This window comes from Heloderma suspectum, chromosome 2 (assembly GCF_057233095.1).
Source record: "Heloderma suspectum isolate Gila_16-S chromosome 2, 16-S_ref, whole genome shotgun sequence".
Classification (NCBI taxonomy): Eukaryota; Metazoa; Chordata; class Lepidosauria; order Squamata; family Helodermatidae; genus Heloderma; species Heloderma suspectum.
The window spans coordinates 271,366,364-271,384,971 of NC_139459.1; the positions used below are offsets into that span (position 1 = coordinate 271,366,364).

The 18,608-nt window shown below is 43.3% G+C and overlaps 1 protein-coding gene across 5 annotated transcripts in view; it reads left to right on the forward strand.

Moving 5' to 3' along the window:
• Positions 1 to 18,608, forward strand: part of LARP1 (La ribonucleoprotein 1, translational regulator) — a 105,359-nt gene that overhangs the window by 70,206 nt on the left and 16,545 nt on the right. For 3 of the 5 annotated variants that reach the window (XM_084839227.1, XM_084839228.1, XM_084839232.1), the window contains exons 2-9: positions 159 to 220; positions 5,607 to 5,672; positions 11,016 to 11,190; positions 12,717 to 12,848; positions 13,352 to 13,504; positions 14,183 to 14,345; positions 15,521 to 15,665; positions 16,058 to 16,232. In XM_084839227.1, coding sequence (XP_084695353.1) covers positions 159 to 220; positions 5,607 to 5,672; positions 11,016 to 11,190; positions 12,717 to 12,848; positions 13,352 to 13,504; positions 14,183 to 14,345; positions 15,521 to 15,665; positions 16,058 to 16,232 — 1,071 coding nt within the window. The remainder of the gene's footprint in view (positions 1 to 158; positions 221 to 5,606; positions 5,673 to 11,015; positions 11,191 to 12,716; positions 12,849 to 13,351; positions 13,505 to 14,182; positions 14,346 to 15,520; positions 15,666 to 16,057; positions 16,233 to 18,608) is intronic. The other 2 variants (XM_084839229.1, XM_084839231.1) reach the window with 1 other exon arrangement.

Sequence of the window (18,608 nt, forward strand, 5' to 3'; positions counted from 1 at the left end):
GCTGACCTAGTCAGACCTTAGAAGACAGACAAATGCTAAGTGTGCTTTATGGAAAGATACAATAGGAACTGAAAGGTGCATTTTCTGTACAGAGCTGGTCTAATTATTCAGTGATCAACGTAGCATACTAATGTTTGGCTTTTTCCCCCTTTCATCAGAGCATTCAACTCCAGCCAAGGTGGTGAAAGCAGCGAACCCAAGGCAGCGGAAAGGAAGCAAGGTATATATTGACATGTTTGGGGGTGGGGGGTAGTCCAAAGGTAACTACATTGTGGGAGAACATGGATGTCTACATTAATATGGCACTTACTATGTATCAAAATGAAATTGTGGGCGTATTTTATTATTACACAGGTAAATGGAAGTCCTTAGAGCAATAGTTACTTTCCTTGTGGTTTGTAGATAACATTTCAAGGCAGTTCTCGGAGTCTTTATTTTCACTTCCTTGCTCTACGTTTCTGTCCTCTGCCTCCATATATGCTTTTGATGATCGGCACCTTTGATGACATCCGTACTTAGGCTTTCCTTCCTTTAGCCATCGATACTTGTGCAACTGTTCTGTGCTTGTGGCAATCAGTGGCCACAAGTACATGGACTGATACCTGTGTAGCTGCTAGTGAATGGATAGTACTGACTTGTGGTAGGGGATTAGTCTGTATACCTTTGGGTATATTGTTTTCAGCTTTGACTTCCTTTGCCTATTACTGCTTTGCTGTTCGCTACTTTATGTTGGGAAAGATGTGACATTAATATATGGTGAAATAAAGATGATAATCCTTCCCACCCATCCAATCACTAGCTGGCTTCTTTAACCCTCTGTGCTTCTCTGCTGATGCTTCCTGGATTATTTGTGCATCGGGGCCTGCTGCTGCCCTTTGGTGCCCATGGAGCAATTTTGTTCTGTCTTGAAAATGCTTCAACCTGCAGTGCTGGAGGAGTAGCACGTTTGGAGTTATCTATTATACCGTTAGAGGAAGAGCTTGCTCTTGTTCCTAATAGCAGAGTACTTTTCCTCGAAGATTTCCTGTGGGAGGTAGTTAGTAAAGTTTCGTTATTAAATGGATGAAATGTCTCTCTCCATAAAAGTGTACTTTCATGCTGTCCTTGTTCTGTTTCAATAGCCTTATTGAGATCTCTCCCTCCAACACACACTTTATATGCAATATCATTGATTTTTAGGGAACCTGAAACCTTACATACAGATTTCTGCTTCCATTACGGTGGTTCTGATAGAAGCTTTAGAGAGGTCTTTTAAAGTAATGTGTTTTATCAAAAGAAAGACTAGAACAAATCACATTGAAATATCAAGGGTTAAAGATTGGAAACGGCTGAAAGCAGGATATGCCATTGATTTGATCTGCAGTTACAGGCCCTGCTGAAGGGCAAAGCTCAAAATGTGCTTGCAAATCAGAGGCTCTGCCAGGCTAGGCTCACTCATTCATGGCAAAGTTCACTGAATATTACACCTACATGCCAGCTGCCATTCCTAGGTATAGACACTGTTGTCTAATAAAGAAATGTGCTATCGTTTGAAGATTTAATAACAATAAAGTAGAAATAAAGCTGGGCTCAGATGCGGAGAGGGCTGATGACAGCTAAGTTCGTGCAGCCAATTAAACAAGCCAAAAGGATGGTGGTGGCCATTTCATGTGTATGGGTTTCAGATGAAATCTTCCTAGAGCGAGAACTCTTCCTTGTGCAACGTCATGAAAGTGCCCCTGTCTTCTAAGGACATCATTACTTGCTATTTGATCCTCTTTTGTAAAGCCTCTGGTGACTGCATTCCTTCTTCCTCTACTTCTTTGGAGAGCAGTACCTCTTCATGGCTCACTGCCTTGTTGTGGCGAAGGGGCTTGCGTAACTCAGTGAAGCCATAAGCTATGCCGTGCAGGGCCACCCAAGACGGACAGGTCATGGCGGAGAGTTCTGACAAAATGTGGTCCACTGGAGAAGAAAATGGCAACCCGCTCCAGTATTCTTGACAAGAAAACCCCATGGAACGTATCACAAGGCTAAAAGATATGACGCCGGAAGATGAGCCCCTCAGGTCAGAAGGTGTCCAATATACTAGTGGGGAAGAGCAGAGGGAATTTCCAAGTAGCACCAGAAAGAGTGAAGCAGCTGGGCCAAAGCCGAAAGGACACTCAGCTGTGGATATGTCTGGTGGTCACGCTGATCATAGCAAACACTCTTTTCCCACAGCGCAAGAGGCGACTCTACACATGGACATCACCAGACGGTCAATATTGAAATCAGATTGATTATGTACTTTGCAGCAAAAGATGGAGAAGCTCTATAGAGTCAGTAAAAACAAGACCTGGAGCTGACTGTGGCTAAGATATTCCACTCAGATGACAGTATTCCAGCTGAGCTATTTAAATTCCTAAAAGATGATGCTGTTAAAGTGCTGCACTCAATATGCCAACAAATTTGGAACATTCAACTATGGCCACAAGACTGGAAAAGGTCAGTTTACATTCCAATTCCAAAGAAGGGCAATGCCAAAGAGTGTTCAAACTAGGGATGTACGAAAGTCACTTACTTTTCGCGGATGTGATTCGCGGTGCGGGGGGAGGCGCGCCGTCCCTCCCCCCGGAATCCTTGACGGGGGGGGGAGACAATCCGGTCCTCCCCCCCCGGAATCCTGCCCGGCCGGCTCCACTCCGCGGCAGCTCCGCAGAGCAGCCGGCCAGGACTGTCTGCAGCCGGAGTTCCGGCCACGGACGCACTGTTGCGGACGCAGATGGCGGCCGCCATAGCAGCTGCCATTTGCGTCCAGCCAAGCTGCCGTGATAGGCTATGTAAGTATTTACGTAGCCTATCACGGCAGGCCAAAAAACAACAACAACAACAGCGTATGCAAATGGCGGTGCAAATGGTCCACCGCCATTTGCGTTCCGTATTTTTCACCGTTTTAGCCTACGTAAATATTTACATAGGCTAAAACAGCGGGGGGGGAAAGGGAATGCAAACGGCGGCCGCCGTAGCCGCCGCCATGTGCGTACGCTGTTGGTTTTTTTGCTTACCGTGGTAGGCTATGTAAATACTTACGTAGCCTATCACGCCAAACAGCAGACACAAATGGCGGCTGCGGCGGCCAGTCGAACGACCAGCTGCCAGAGCTGCCGCCGCCGGAACATGCGCCCCAGTTAAGCTTCATCCCGGGGGGGCGGGGGGTGGGAGGCCGTTCCGCCACGGGTTTCGGGGGGGCTGAATGCCAGTGCAGTCGGCCTCACTGAAATCCGTGGTGGAATTCTCCGCCATCTCTAGTTCAAACTACCGTACAGTTGCGCTCATTTCACATGCCAGCAAGGTTATGCTCAAAATCCTACAAGCTAGGCTTCAGTAGTATGTGAACCAAGAACTACCGGAAGTACAAGCAGGGTTTTGAAGAGGCATAGGAACTAGAGTTCAGATCGCCAACATTCGCTGGATCATGGAGAAAGGAAGAGAATTCCAGAAAAACATCTATTTCTGCTTCATTGACTATGCTAAAACCTTTGATTGTGTGGATAACAACAAACTGTGGCAAATTCTTAAAGAGATGGGAGTACCAGACCACCTTGACTGGCTCCTGAGAAACCTGTACGAGGAACAAGAAGCAACAGTAAGAACCGGACATGGAACAACCGATTGGTTCAAAATTGGGAAAGGAGTACGACAAGGCTGCATATTGTCACCCTGCTTATTTAACTCATATGCAGAGTACATCATGAGAAACGCTGGGTTGGATGAATCACAGGTCGGAATTAAGATTGCCAGGAGAATTATCAACAACCTCTGATACGCAGATGATACCACGCTAATGGCAGAAAGCGAAGAGGATCTAAAGAGCCTCTTGTTGAGAGTGAAAATGGAGAGTGCAAAAGCTGGTTTGAAACTCAACATTCAAAAAACGAAGATCATGGCATCTGGCCCCATCACTTCGTGGCACGTAGAAGGGGAAGAAATGGAAGCAGTGACAGATTTTATTTTTTTGGGGTCCAAGATCACTGCAGACGGTTTCTGTAGCCATGAAATTAAAAGACGCTTGCTCCTTGGGAGGAAAGCTATGGCAAACCTAGATAGCATAGTAAGAAGCAGAGACATCACCTTGCCGACAAAGGTTCGTATAATCAAAGCTATGGTTTTCCCAGTAGCAACGTATGGCTGTGAGAGCTGGACTATAAGGAAGGCTGAGCGCCGAAGAATTGATAGCTTCGAACTGTGGTGCTGGAGAAGACTCTTACGAGTCCCCTGGACTGCAAGGAGGTCAAATCAGTCCATCCTAAAGAAAATCAACCCTGACTGCTCATTGAAAGGACAGATACTAAAGCTGAAGCTCCAATATTTTGGCCACCAAATGCAAAGAGAAAACTCCCTGGAAAAGACCCTGATGCTGGGAAAGATTGAAGGCAAAAGGAGAAGGGGACAGCAGAGGATGAGATGGCTAGATAGTATCACCTATGCAATGAATATGAACTTGAGCACACTCCGGGAGAGAGTGCAGGACAGGAAGGCCTGGCGTGCTGTGATCCATGGGGTCACGAAGAATCGGACATGACTGAACGACTGAACAACAACCTATCCTTGCTAAAACCAGCTTCCCCACCTCACCCCACCCACCTAAGAAGAATAAAGCCAAACTTTCCTGTTCAAGCAAACATTTTAAATAAGTAAATTTTGTTCTAGGGTGACTTTGCATGTGGCAGGAGGTGCAGAGAAGCAGGTACACAAATGACTTGCAGGTCCAGTTTTTGTGCTTCCAGGGCAACTTGCAAAGGAGGAGATGCAGAAGCTCCAAGTGTGCGCATCTCTTTAACTGATGTGTCTTACCCCAAATGTGCATACAGGATTATGTGTGAGATGCTTGGCATCTGCCTTTGGCACTTCCTGAAATAAGTGAAGCTACCCTTGTGTCCCAAATTAGTTCCTTTGGAACATATCCTTACAAGGCAAGAAATATGGGTTAAGTCCGTTAGGGTTGGCCTTTGAAATGCCCCCTCCCCCCCGCCTCTTACTGTATGGATTGTTCATTATAATTATAAACACTTGATAGAATGATGCTATTGTAAACGATCATGTTATTCACTAGGTGGCACTGTGTTTGGAAAAAAACGGTTAGTTATGTGTAACTTCTTAAATTTTGAGTTGTGGTTCCTCCTTCCGTTGCATTTTAAAGAGTAACAAATAAGTGGTACCTCACAAGGCTGTGGAAATGATAGTTTGGTAGTTTAGGAGGAATTTGGAACAGTTTAGACGGTAGAGAGTTTGGGCAATAGGTAAGCTTTACATAAAGCAAACATAACCAAGCAAATTAAATGTGCTTAGATATTTTTCACATCTTAAAAATTAATCTGTCTGGCACTTAGTGTCATGGATTGTCAGAACTGAAGTATAATGGGCCTCTAGAGGCTTAAAAGGAGGCTGTGCCCATTCAGTATAATGATATCACACATCTGAAAGACTGTACTTGGCCATGATGAGAGAAAACAATAGTAAGTGCTTTAATTTGGAATTTTATAGGAGGTTAAAAGTTCTCATGCTGGAGATATATTGTGTTGATTTTACAAACAGGAACCTGCTGCTGTATGATACTCTGGATATCTCTGCTTTTCTCTTACCAGGTTGGTGACTTTGGAGATGCCACAAATTGGCCAACGCCGGGGGAAATAGCTCACAAGAGTGTACAGGTAAAACGCACATTCTGACTTGAGAAAGAAGTTGTTTCTGTTATTTGGCATGGATGTGGGTGAATTGGGTTCCTGACAGAAGAACGTTCCATCCACAATTGAGCATTTGCTCTGGGTCTTTGGGGTTCTTTGTTCAGTGAAGTGGCTTGCTATGACACCGTAAACTTACTGCACAATCCTATTCATGTTTACTCAGAACTTAAGGCCTACTGAGTTCAATGACATTTAGTTCCAGTTCAGTGAGTGCAGAATGGCATCCTCAATGAAGAACTGTATCATACCTAGGCACTATTGCAAATGGCTTGGTTTGCACATAACATTAACCCATGGTATGGGTTGTTGAATTCTGGGTTGTTGTGGTTTGTTAACCACGAACAACCCAGAAAGAGAACCCATGGTTCGTTCTTGAGTTGCGAACTTCAGGTTGTTTAAACCATGGGTTGTCATTGGGGCCCATTTGCACGTCACAGTGGCAAGTTGTGGGTTAATTAACATATCCTTACAAAGCAAGTTGTGGGTTAATTAACTTACACGGTTAATTAACCCACAATTTGCCTGGTTGTTTGGTGTGCGCAAAGTACTTCTGCATTGCATAACCAAGTTCCAATTGGTGGTTTTTGTGTGATGTGCGACACTTTGGGTTGTTTAACACATAAACAACTCAGTGTGTCTGGATTCACACATCATGCAGTAACCTCTGATAGGGTCTATTGGAAGTTTATGCAAAGCGGAAACACCTCACCTATGACACATAACCTGGCAAATTGTGGGTTAATTAACCCACGATTTGCTGCCATGATGTGTGAACTGGGTCATTTTGTGCAAACTGAGAATTGGAGTTTGTTTCACCAGGCTACAGAAGCAGCAGGCAAGAATGGTTAAAAAAAAAACACCCAGCTGCTTTACATGCCAGTATCACAGCGCCATAAAGGTATTTGGGATATTGGGAGGGAGTGGGTGAAGGAGGAGGGAAACAAACAACCCATGGATTGAGAAAACAAACCATGGTTGTGTTAGTCATCCAGTAGAGGAACGCTGGGTTGGGAAACAAACCATGGGTTAGCTTTATGTGTGAACCAGGCCACTACGTCCAGTGGCCTTGTTTGCACGTAACGCTAACCCATGGCTTATCTAAACCATATTTTGTTGCCCTACCCAGCGTTCGTCTGGCAAACAATGGAAGATAGCATGGTATGTTTTCTTAGTCCTTGAGTTTGTTTGTTTCCCTCCTCTTTTGCGTGCTCCCTCCCTGTATCCTAAATGCCTTTGCAGCACTGCAGTATTGGCATGTAAAGAGGCTGGGGTTTCTGACTGTTCTTGCCCGCTGCCTCTATAGCTTTGTGAGACAACACATGCACAACCCACAATTCTGGGTTCGCATGTAAATAACGCATGATGTAAACAACCCACAGTTCGCAACCCAACAACAAACCATGGGTTCTCTTCGTCAGTTGTTTGAAGTTAACAACTCATAGTTAACCCATAGTTCTTGATTTGCATGTAATGACAACCCATGATTCAGTAAATCATGGTTAATTAAACCATGGTTTGTCATTACATGTGAACTAGGTCACACTTTCCCTTCAGAAATAAGATGAAAATATGCACTGGTCTAAAAAGTTATTTCAAAGGTACTTCTCTGTAATCAAGTCCTTAGTATTTAACATGGAATGTCTCTTGTATAGTCTTCTCTTCCTTGCATCCTGTCAGTTGCATAGTATTTGAGACTTGTTTTCAGAAAACAGAATCATAGAATAGCAGGGTTGGAAGGGGCCTATAAGACCATCAAGTCCAACCTCCTGCTCAGTGCAGGAATCTAAATCAAAGCATCCCTGACAGATGGCTGTCCAGCTTCATCTTGAATGCCTCCAGTGTGGGAGAGTCCACCACCTCCCTAGGTAATTGGTTCCATTGTCGTATTGCTCTAACACTATTTTGGATGTAACAGGTTGAAAGGGAATCCATAAATATAGTAAGAACTATGTGCCTTTGCACCCAATAATGAAAAACAACAATTGCATTAAGAATAGGGAGGAAGTACATGAAAGAAGAGCTTTTAATGGATGCAAGCATTTAAAACAAATAATTTTAAAGCTCATTTAATTATAATTGTGTAAAAAGATTAACATATGCAAAATCCAGAGTTGTTGGAATTAAATAGAAGTATATCAAAGAGATTACATGCATTCTAGATGAACTAGCATTTATAGGGCAAGCTTCATACTCTTACAGATTACAAATCCCAATAACAATGAAATAAAGAGTTAATATAATTTCCCAGTATATTCTCTTTCTCTCCCCCTCCCCCTTTCTCACTTTTGGTTCTTAACTCTTCATTTTGCCCTCTTGCTTTGCCTTCTCATACAACTCTCTCTCTCTCTCTCTCTCTCTCACACACACACACACACACACACACACACTCACACACACACACACACACAGTATTTGATCTTTTCTTATTTGTGGGATTTGTGTTTGTATTGGCTGTGTTCCTCTTTCAGTTTTCCTTACCCATATATCAAGTTTGTACAGCATTAGAAAAAAACAGAAAAGCACCACACTTGGAATCAATTTTAATTGTGGTTTGTGAGCTGGTTGGTTCTGTTTAGGAAATGAAGTTCTTTTAGTGGTTGAGCTACCTCTGAAGTCTTGCTTTCATATCCATGTGTTGTATCCACTGGCTTGTTTGTATTTGATTAAAACACTCTGTAGGTTCTTCTATGTGGTAATGGAAAGGAACTAGTGTTGGCTAAAATGAAAGTTGTTGTTATCCCACTTCTCCATTAAACAAGTGTTCAGGGCAGCAAATATTCCAAGAAAATACAATTAAAACAGTCATTAAAATTAAGTAGTAAAGGGGCTGTTTCTGTGACTTCTGCCTCATATTCGTCAGTGGCAGTATAAAACTGACATACCTTTATGACTTCACCACTTCCATGGAAAAGTGATGCTCAAAATTGGCCAACTATTTTCACAGCGTAAGTGCTGCTGTTGAACAAATCTCTGAGCATTTGCAGGAGGAATGGTGGGACATGGCCAGTTTCCAAAAGTCAGCACTGTGTCATTTTACAGTAGAAGCTGCCTACAAAGTTATCCCTGCAATCATAACAGCTTTCACACATACAACAGAACCTGCAGTTCTTATATTCCTGTTTTTACCTGCAAATCTTGTAATGATTGAGAATTAATGTCTTAAACTTGATATGTAAAGCATCTGCATGTTACTTGAATTGCTTAGAAGAAAGGCTTGTGGTTTTTGCTTTCTTTCATTTGAAAATGGAGGATTTGGGATCAAGCCATGATTGATTTTTAATTTAAAGGAAAGAAAAACATTTTGAGTTCATTCCAGTTGCTCTGTGGGTTGTGGAAGTGTTTCTGCCTATTCAAGGAAAGCTATTTTTGAAATAGAGTAAATCAGCTGCAAAACAGGTTAAAGAATAACCTTCTGCGCAGTGGGCAAAGTGTCACCTTTTATACCAGATTCTCCATTGCTTTATATTTGCCAGTGTAGCTGTTTCTGTCGAGTGAAGAAGGGAAAGAAGCCAAGTGTCCTTTGGCTGGTGTTATGATATCTGTGTTGCAACATGGTGTTTCATATAAAATGAAGGGGATTAAAGGGCAACTTCTTTCTGTACTTCCCATTCTCCTCTCAGTCTTTATTTTTCTAATCCCATCTTAGTCCTTGATTTAGAACCTTTCAGGTAGACTAACTTTCTACTTTTCTTTCCCTATTCTCTACTTTTAACTTTGTAAGCATCAGGAAGGGAATAGGGTGCTAATCCTGATGTGATTTTTGTGTTAACCCCATTCTTCCTGTTGTGTATGTGAACACAAGCTGGCCTGTCATTACTATATTCAAAAGAGTTCACCACTAGAGGTCCTCACCGCTTAGACAAGTTTGTCCCCATGAGGCCCCAGTGTTTATGTAACTTGGAATTACTAGGAGTCTCATTCCAGCTTCTTGTTGTCAGTTGTACACTTCCTGTGGGGGCACTCCTTGATGTAGCAAGTCCCCCAATGTCTAGTTGAGCACCCCCAAGTTTAATACTAGAAAAGACATAAGTTGATCTTTTAGAAGAGATGGTTTTGTTACCATCTCAATTAAATTGAGGGAACGAAGGCAAGACTTCAACAACAACAACAACAACAACAACAACGCGCACATACATGCCTGGTATAAATCAGGAACTGAATATTGACATTCCATAAATATTTTAGGTGGGATTGTACTGTTTTACATTCTTGCTGATATCTTCATGTGGGGTACTCTTCTTATATCAAAATGACAGGGATTAGAGTGAAGCTCCCCATCTTGAAAGTGGCCAAATATTTCCTACAAGTAGAGCGAGAGAGAGAGTGAGAGAGAGAATGTTTGAAGAATGTGAAGCTGTGCAGGAACAATAGAAGTTCATGCTGTGACCCAGAGTCTGCGGTTTTCACACCATATTGCTGAGAGTTCAGACTGAGCAACACTTTTTGGGGGTGCTAAATCCTTGCTTAGGAGAAAGCCAGGAATAGCTCATTACAGATCCCAGGCAGAGGATTTCCTTTTAGGGTTTTCCTGCCCACCATGTTCCCTAGCTCAGCGGTGCTATTTCTGGGAGAGCAGCCTAGAGCCCATCCTAAAGCCTGGCCACAGTGAACCACAGCAGAGAAGGTACATTTACCAAGCCTTTGGACGATGCTGGAATTGCTGTGAAAAGGAAATGAAGCAGCTCAAGTGGATCGCACCCAGCGTGGCTTCTTAAGCTGGTGTCTTGCACTTGTCCTGTTATCTGCTGCAGGGCTTTAATGTACATGGTGTGAGTACGCAGAGGGGCATGGATGCAGAAGTGCTTAAGCACACTTCTAATTTTGGGCTTCCCTCCCCTTTGGCACTAGCTTCCCCGGCTTTGCAATGGCCCCTTGTCAGCCGGCTCCCTCTCTGGTTTGGTATCCTGCCCTATCTTCATTCACCAAGCATGCCTTGTCAGGCTTCTGAATGATTCAGAAATCATTGGGAAGACCTTGTTTCTGCAGTGCCTGAGCCTCAAGTGCACACTTGAACTCCTGGTTGAAGTCTTCTTCATATCCCTCCTTTTTGAGTGCTTGACACTGCTATATAACTGTGCAGTAACTTCTTAGGCTCCAAGCCTTGCTATATCACGCTGCAATTGCTCATGAACTGGAGTTTTCCTGAAGGTAGCCAATGTTCTTGGTTTCCAAACTCTGTGCATCCATCTTTTCTTAGAGTTGGCATGTCAGTGTGACTGTGAGTGCTTCAGGGGGTTAAATTGCTTCGCTATGTCAGTTGTGACATAGTCTTTACTGATCCACCTTGCATGTCTGTTTTATCATTTCCAGCAGCTGCCACACAAGCCCCAGTCTCTCCGGAAGCTTCCTATTAAGAAAAACATGAAAGAGCAGGAGAAGGGGGAAGGAAGCGATGGAAAAGAGAACATGAAAACACGGTCGGATGAATCAGGGGAAGAGAAGAATGGAGATGATGACAACCAGAAATCAGCTCAGAAGAAGAAGGGTGAGAAGATAAATGGGCTGAAGTATGGGTGGCTCTGGGCTCTTGAGGCCTTAAAGCAACTTCCCCCAACCTGGAGCCCTCCAGATGTATTGGGCTACATCTTCCATCACCCTCAGCCAGCCAACATGCTGGTTGCGTATGATGGGAGTTGTAATGAACACATCTGAAGGGTGCCAGCTTGGGGGAGGATGACTTGCAGTATTCTTACACTTCAGCAGCCAGTTGTGCAGGCTTTCTAATATCGGGTTTCACGTTCAGAGCAATCCTTTATTTTTAATTTTTTGACAGAGAAATAACTAAGAAACATGTGCTTCTCTTTGAAAAACCACAATTTCTCAAGTCAAAAGTAAAACTGCTTAGTCAGCATTAGTAAAGATAAGTCAAAGCTCTGTTGTGTTCTGTGCTTTGACTATATCTGGAGTGTGAGCCATGTAGCTCTCCATTGAAGAACTAGAGAAACAAATGGGAGGGGAATTTGCGGAAGAGAATTCCTTACTGTGGCATCATCTGCATTGATTTCCCCAGTACACCATGTCAAGAGTAGAGAAGTGAAGGATTAGAAAACACGGGAGGTGGGGGGAAACTTGAAGAATTGGGGGGGGGGGTGTTTTCCTCCTCAGATTTTCCCAAAGTCCCTGGGGGAAGAAATTGCTTTAAAAAACATTCTGGTCTCCCCCCCCCCCCTTCCAATTTTGCATGAAAAAGTAAGATGTAGAACAATTTGGATTAAAGCATAAAGTGAAGTGGTTCTTGCATATGAGGCTTGTAACATGCAAAATTAGCTATAATTGGCCCTTTATGAAACCCTGTATTAGCCTCTAGAATAAGTTAAAGCATACTACATTCTCACCTGTAACTTAAATTTGGTTCTATATTGGTAGATGGCAGACCAAGTTCATTAGACAACTTTTTTTTTTTTACTGCATAGAAACAGCTTCTCTTTTTCTTGAGGCAGCTGATTTCACCCTAGGGTTTTACCTGGCTATACTCTGGGCACAGAGCCATTGGAAATATCCGTCTTTATACCTTCTCTATACTGGTCCATTGTCACATACAAGGCGTGGTCACCATAGTAACCATTTATCTGACCTTCCTCACAGTAACCAAGGGTTTTGGCCGAGAGAAATCTCTGCTCCCAGGACATTTGGGCCTGCCTTGTGAATTAAACCATGAAACAGGATTGTCTTGGCCAAAGTTTTCCTGCTATTCTATAGCTCCATAGCTCTGTAGCCCCTTTTTCCAGGACCACCAAAATAGGGTCTGAGTAACATGTTTCTTCAGTCCTAGTTCAGCACTCTAACTACTATACCACACTGGCTCTAAAAGGGTCAAGTTGTTTATTCACTTCTTTGGAATTCCTGAAGTGGCCCTGACATCCAGTTCAGTTCTGGCCCATAAAGCCCTGAAGAGTTTTGAACTAAGGCTGTTCATGAAATGTTACTTGATTTTTTTGGATAAGGTTAATTTGGGGGAGGGGAGAAAGACTGACTATTTTAATTCCTCATAAAGATTTGTATTACTTGCAGGAAGCAGACATAAATGGGTCCCTCTGCAAATAGATATGAAGTCTGAGGTGCCAAGGGACAAAACCGCTTCTCGCAACAACAGACAGAATGAGCAGCACCGGCACCCTTCCAACAACCGGAGTGAATCAAAAGGTATGAGTGGAGTGCCTTTGAAGGCAGCATTCAAAGGAAGAACACTTTTTAATTGTGCTTTTGGTAATGCTCAGGCTGTCATGTTCCTTCATCACTCTATTTTTATTTATTTATTTATTTCATTTATATCCCACCTGTCTTCCATCATGGAACTCAAGGTGGCTACATGTGGTTCCCAGGTGGTCTCCACATTTTCCTGTGGTCTGCTGCATAGTCAGACCACATAGCCGCAAATACTTAGCAGTTTGGAAGTTCCCTTGCAAGTGGATGAATTCATGTTGCTGATACTTCTGTTTGGTAGGAGGCGGCTATTTTTAAATCAGAATTGTATAGTGTAGTTTATTCTTTGACTAAGCGTCTGTCATCCTCTGCATGACGAGTATGGAAGGAGATGGGTTTCAACAACATCCATGATTAACCCAGGATCTTTAAGCCCAACACTTTACAGCGGTATGGGTGTTCATCTCTGACCTCTTTCCTGCTGTTGCCCAATCCTGCTGTAGGTTGGCATCTAGATAACAAGCATGAACGGAGCTGGCCTGACCATGACGAAACTTCTAGTGTCAAGAGTGAGGGGGCTACTGTGCGTGGTGCCTTCAGGGGCAGAGGCCGTGGTCGTGGACGAGGAAGAGGGAGAGGAAGAGGAGGTACTCGCTGTACGTATAAGACTATAATATCTTTACAACCATGCTTCTGTGTACAGAATATTGCTGATGCCTCAGATAAAGGTGGCAGGCAACAAACCTGTACTCCTACTTGCAATGTCAGTGATTGGGGGACAGCTGATTTGTTTTGGCTGGGCTGTGACTCAGCAGAGTTTGAGTTGATGCACTAAAATAAATGTGCCATTAAACAACATTTTTCACCTCTCTGTAAAGTCACTACAAACCTCAGTGACATTGGAAATGGAAGGCCACAATAGTTCGTCAATATTTTGAGCTAAAAAGATTAAACACGTAACATCTAAAGCCATAATTTGTAGTTTCTGGAATTGTCTAGCCTATGTATAAATGCAGTAACCATTGAAGAAATGGCCAGTCAGTAGACATCTGTTGTTATATAGTGTAACTTGGTTTTGCTGGACCAGTGCAACATGCACTTTCTCTCTGGGTGCTTGTGTTGCAGTTGCGTTAAAAATCTGGCTTAAATTAATCTCCTCAAAAAGTATTTCAGTAGGGCATTGCCTTGCTCAGCTCTTAAATTAGACTGTTGCAGATATATGTGTAAATCTGGGCTTCATAATCTACTGTGGATATTGATGGTGTAGAGTGCAAAATGGTCTTAGAAAAGTAGAAGTCTTAAGGAAGCTCCTTTTGTTCTTTTCCCCTCTGCAGCTCACTTTGATTATCACTACGGTTATCGGAAGTTTGAGGGCTCTGATGGCTCACGTACTCAGAAGTACACCAGTAATATCACCTACTACTTTGACAACATCAGCAGCACTGAGCTCTACAGTGTTGACCAAGAATTGCTCAAGGACTATATCAAACGGCAGATGTACGTATCTGTTTTGATTCTAGAAGTAGCTTGCCAAATGGGCTTAAAGCCCAGTTGCCATTTTGAAGAGCCAGTCAGTTTGATTCCTGTGGCAGGGGGCTGAAAGAGTTTTGCCAATAAAGACAATGGGTTTTGTGTTACAGTTTTATCCCAAGACTTTCTGTGCCAGCAAGTAAAAGTAGGTAGAATGGGGATTGTTGTACCATCGCCACAGCCTGTTACAGTATTCCCACATCTCCAATGGGTCCACTGGTCCAAATGTTTAGGACAGGGATGGCTGGTTGGAAGTTTACAAGATATTGGCCTGACCCTGAATTGGTGGTGGCAATGGCACAGTGCTTAGTTGAGATTCAGGTAGGAGACATGAGCAGCCTCTAGCATAAGCTGCGTCCCTGGAAACGCATTGTCACACTTGATGCCAATTAGCTTATTCCTTTCTAGGGTAACTAGTAGTTGTGTCTCTTTTGTGAGGAGGAATGGGGGAGGGGAGCTTGCTTTTTGTGGAGGTTGTACCCTGCAACTCCACTGCCAGCAAACTGCCCACGTGCAGAGGAAGTGGGCCTGCTTACCTTATTCTTCATACCATGAGCCCTGGGGCTGGTAGATTTAAGTTGTGGGGATGGGCAGCCCTTAGTGGGCCTAGTTGTTGTGTTTCCCTTTCAAAAGGTGGCAGTGCAGAGCCCATTGGGCAGTCCTGTGCTGCGTGGGTTCCTTGTTGCCTCAGTGACATCTATGTGTGCATGCACGCGCATGTGCACACGCACACATGCACACACGTGCGCATGCACACATACACGGAAGCAGATTGGGGCTGAAGTATTTTGTTCCTGCAGGCTTCAAAAATTGGCAGTCCCTGATGTAGAGCATGCGGATGCAATCTAGGCCACTCCCACTGAAATTACTGGGACTATTTTGGAACAGGTGGATTTAGGATTGTGCCTTTAGAAGATTCTATTACTAGAATGCCATTCGGGTTTCATTACCCATATAATGTATACAGAAGTAGGAGTGTCTTGGTTTGGCTCACTTCTAGGTGACAATAGAGAAGAAAGGACAAGGATAGATTTTTTAATGCCCAAATGAATGCGTTCTCCAGAGCTAAGTAAAGTGATACCTGTGTGATGTAGACTGAGACATATGTGCATCTTTCATCTTCTGTTACTTGCTGTGTGCAGAGAGTACTACTTCAGTGTTGACAACTTGGAACGAGACTTTTTCCTTAGGCGGAAGATGGACACAGAAGGCTTTCTTCCCATCACTCTCATTGCTAGTTTCCATCGGGTACAGGCCTTGACTACAGATGTTGGCCTTATAATTAAGGTAAGACATTAACCTGTATTTCTTTTACAGGCTACCTTTGGGATGAGTACTGGGAAGTTGGACTAAAATGTCATGTTCCAACTCTTGATCATGCCCTGGTATCCCTCTGAGACTCGCATTAGGAAATAGGAGTCCATATGTTGAGATACTGGTGGTCCATTACATGCCCAGTCCAATCGTGGCTTCATGATTTGGCCTCCAGAAAAAAATTTAAATGTTCAAGTCAACGGGGGAGTTTCCATGCTCTCTATTAGTCTTCTGCACTTACTACCCTTTCCCAAGGGTGTTTAACACCTGTGTCCCTGGCACAGAACAAGCTGCTGCATGCTTGTGGCAGCCCTCCAGGCCCAGCTTTGGTATATTAATGCTGATAGTAAGGACTTGTTTTCCAGGCACTGAAAGACAGTAAGGTGGTAGAGATTGTGGACCAGAAGATAAGAAGAAAGGAAGAACCAGAGAAGTGGCCTTTACCTGGCCCTCCCATGACAGATTATGCACAAACTGACTTCTCACAGCTAATCAACTGCCCAGAGTTTGTGCCCAGGCAAAGTTTCCAAAAGGAGACAGGTCAGTACTGATGGAGTGTCTAGTTTGCTTTTCTATCCAAGCAGTTCGGTTTTTATTGTCACTTTTGAATTTGAGACTTTTCATTCAGTCTTACATTCTCTTTCTCTCAATCTCACCCTGCCCTGTTAGCGTTAACCCCCAAAAGTAGTAGATTGCACTATTCTATCCAGAGTCCCTGGACCCTTAAAAATTGTGCGCCATATATTGTGCATCCTTCATTTCTAATGTTGCTATTCCATAGCAGCAGATAAGTCTGAACATTCTTCTTATGATGCAATAATAATGATTGTATTGCCCATACAAGACAAATTAGACAAAAATTTAGGTCTCTTAAAACTACTTGTCCTGAACAATCTGAATATTCATGCCCTTTCCCCCCCTTGAAATTATAAACGCACTCAAGGATATAAAAGCTGGCAAGGCATCTGGACATGATGGTATACATCCTGCATTCCTCCTGCATTGTGGAAAATATGCAAAAAGATGGTTGGCAGAATTCTTTTTGGATATTATGGAAACAGGTATAATACCATACACAATGAAGCAGGCAAAAATCGTCGCAATATTCAAACCAGGAAAAACAAATGACCAACCAAAGAACTATCGACCACTCGCACTGCTAAGCACTGTCTATAAGCTTCTTGAAAGGCTTCTGCATAATAGAATCAGCCAGGAGATACTCCGGATAATTCCAGTGGAACAAGCTGGATTTCGCCCCGCACGAAGCTTTGCTGACCAAGTGCTTTCACTAACAACCTGTATAGAAGCAGGATATCAGGCGAAGCAAAAAAACATCAGTTGCTTTTATAGATTTAAGTGCAGCATATGATACAGTGTGGAGACATGGACTACTTTATAAATTAATACAAGTAACCTCATGCCAAAAAACTACCCGACTTATTGATAATATGCTTGCTGGAAGAACCTTCTCTGTGTCTATAGGAGAGGATACTAGCATCCCTAAAATTTTAAACAACGGACTACCACAAAGCTTGGTTCTTGCACCTCTCCTTTTCAATCTATACATAGCTGACATACCACACACAAAGTTGAGGAAGTTTGGCTACGCGGATGATTGGGCTATAGCCACACAACATAAATCCTTTGAGACAACTGAAGATGTTCTCACTTCTGATCTAGGCATACTGGATAAATATTTCTGTAAGTGGAGGTTACAGCCCATCCAACAAAGACAGAAGTAACATGCTTCCACCTTTGTAATAGATCAGCAGGCAGAGAGCTCAATGTTTAATTTAAGGGAAACCGTCTCAATCACAACTTGCATCCCAAATATCTTGGGGTCACACTGGATAGGACACTTTCCTGTAAAGAACGCTTGATGAAGACTGCTGCCAAACTGAGAAGAAATAACATTCTACACAAACTATGCGGCACTAGCTGGGGCTTAACAGTGGATACGCTGAGAATGACTGCACTCAGTCTGGTTTACTCAGCAGCAGAGTGCTGTGCCCAAGTGTGGCTTAATAGTCCGCACACAAGAAAGATTGATACACAACTGCATGAGTCAATGCGTATTGTTAGTGGGATGATACGATCTACTCCCACATACTGGCTACCTGTTTTGAGCCATATACCGCCTCCAGATGCAAGACGAAAGAGTGCCCTTCTTCAAGAATACCGGAAGATTATTGACAATCTCCAGCTCTACCAATATTAAATGACGTAACCTACTTGGAGCAAAACAGGTTAAGATCGAGACATCCAGCCATTTCTACCACTAAAGCTTCTTCTAGAAGATGATTTCAATATCCACAACACGTGGACACAACATTGGCTAGGAAACTGCCCTCCAAAATGCCGAAGCTTGCCCTGCATCTTGGAAAAACCACCTGGATTTGACCAGCCCCGTGCGATATGGACAACCTTGAACTGAATTCGCACGGGTCATGGTAGATGTGCAGATGCCCTTTATAAATGGGGCAAAACAACATCATCAAATCGTGATTGTGGGGCTGAAAAACAAACTATCCAACATATAGTGACAGAGTGTCAAAATCAAGCCTACAATGGAGACTCTGCTGATTTCCAGACAGTGACAACTGAAGTAAAAAATCTGTAACCTAGACATACGTTTGTAATATTCCCATCTATATTTTATATTTTACATTTCATATCATGCTCTATGTTTTTATTGTTGTTGTTGTTAAGTCGTGTCCGACTCTTCGTGACCCCATGGACCACAGCACGCCAGGCCTTCCTGTACTGCGCTCTTTCCCGGAGTGTGCTCAAGTTCATATTCATTGCATCGGTGATGCTATCTAGCCATCTCATCCTCTGCCGTCCCCTTCTCCTTTTGCCTTCAGTCTTTCCCAGCATCAGGGTCTTTTCCAGGGAGTTTTCTCTTCGCATTAGGTG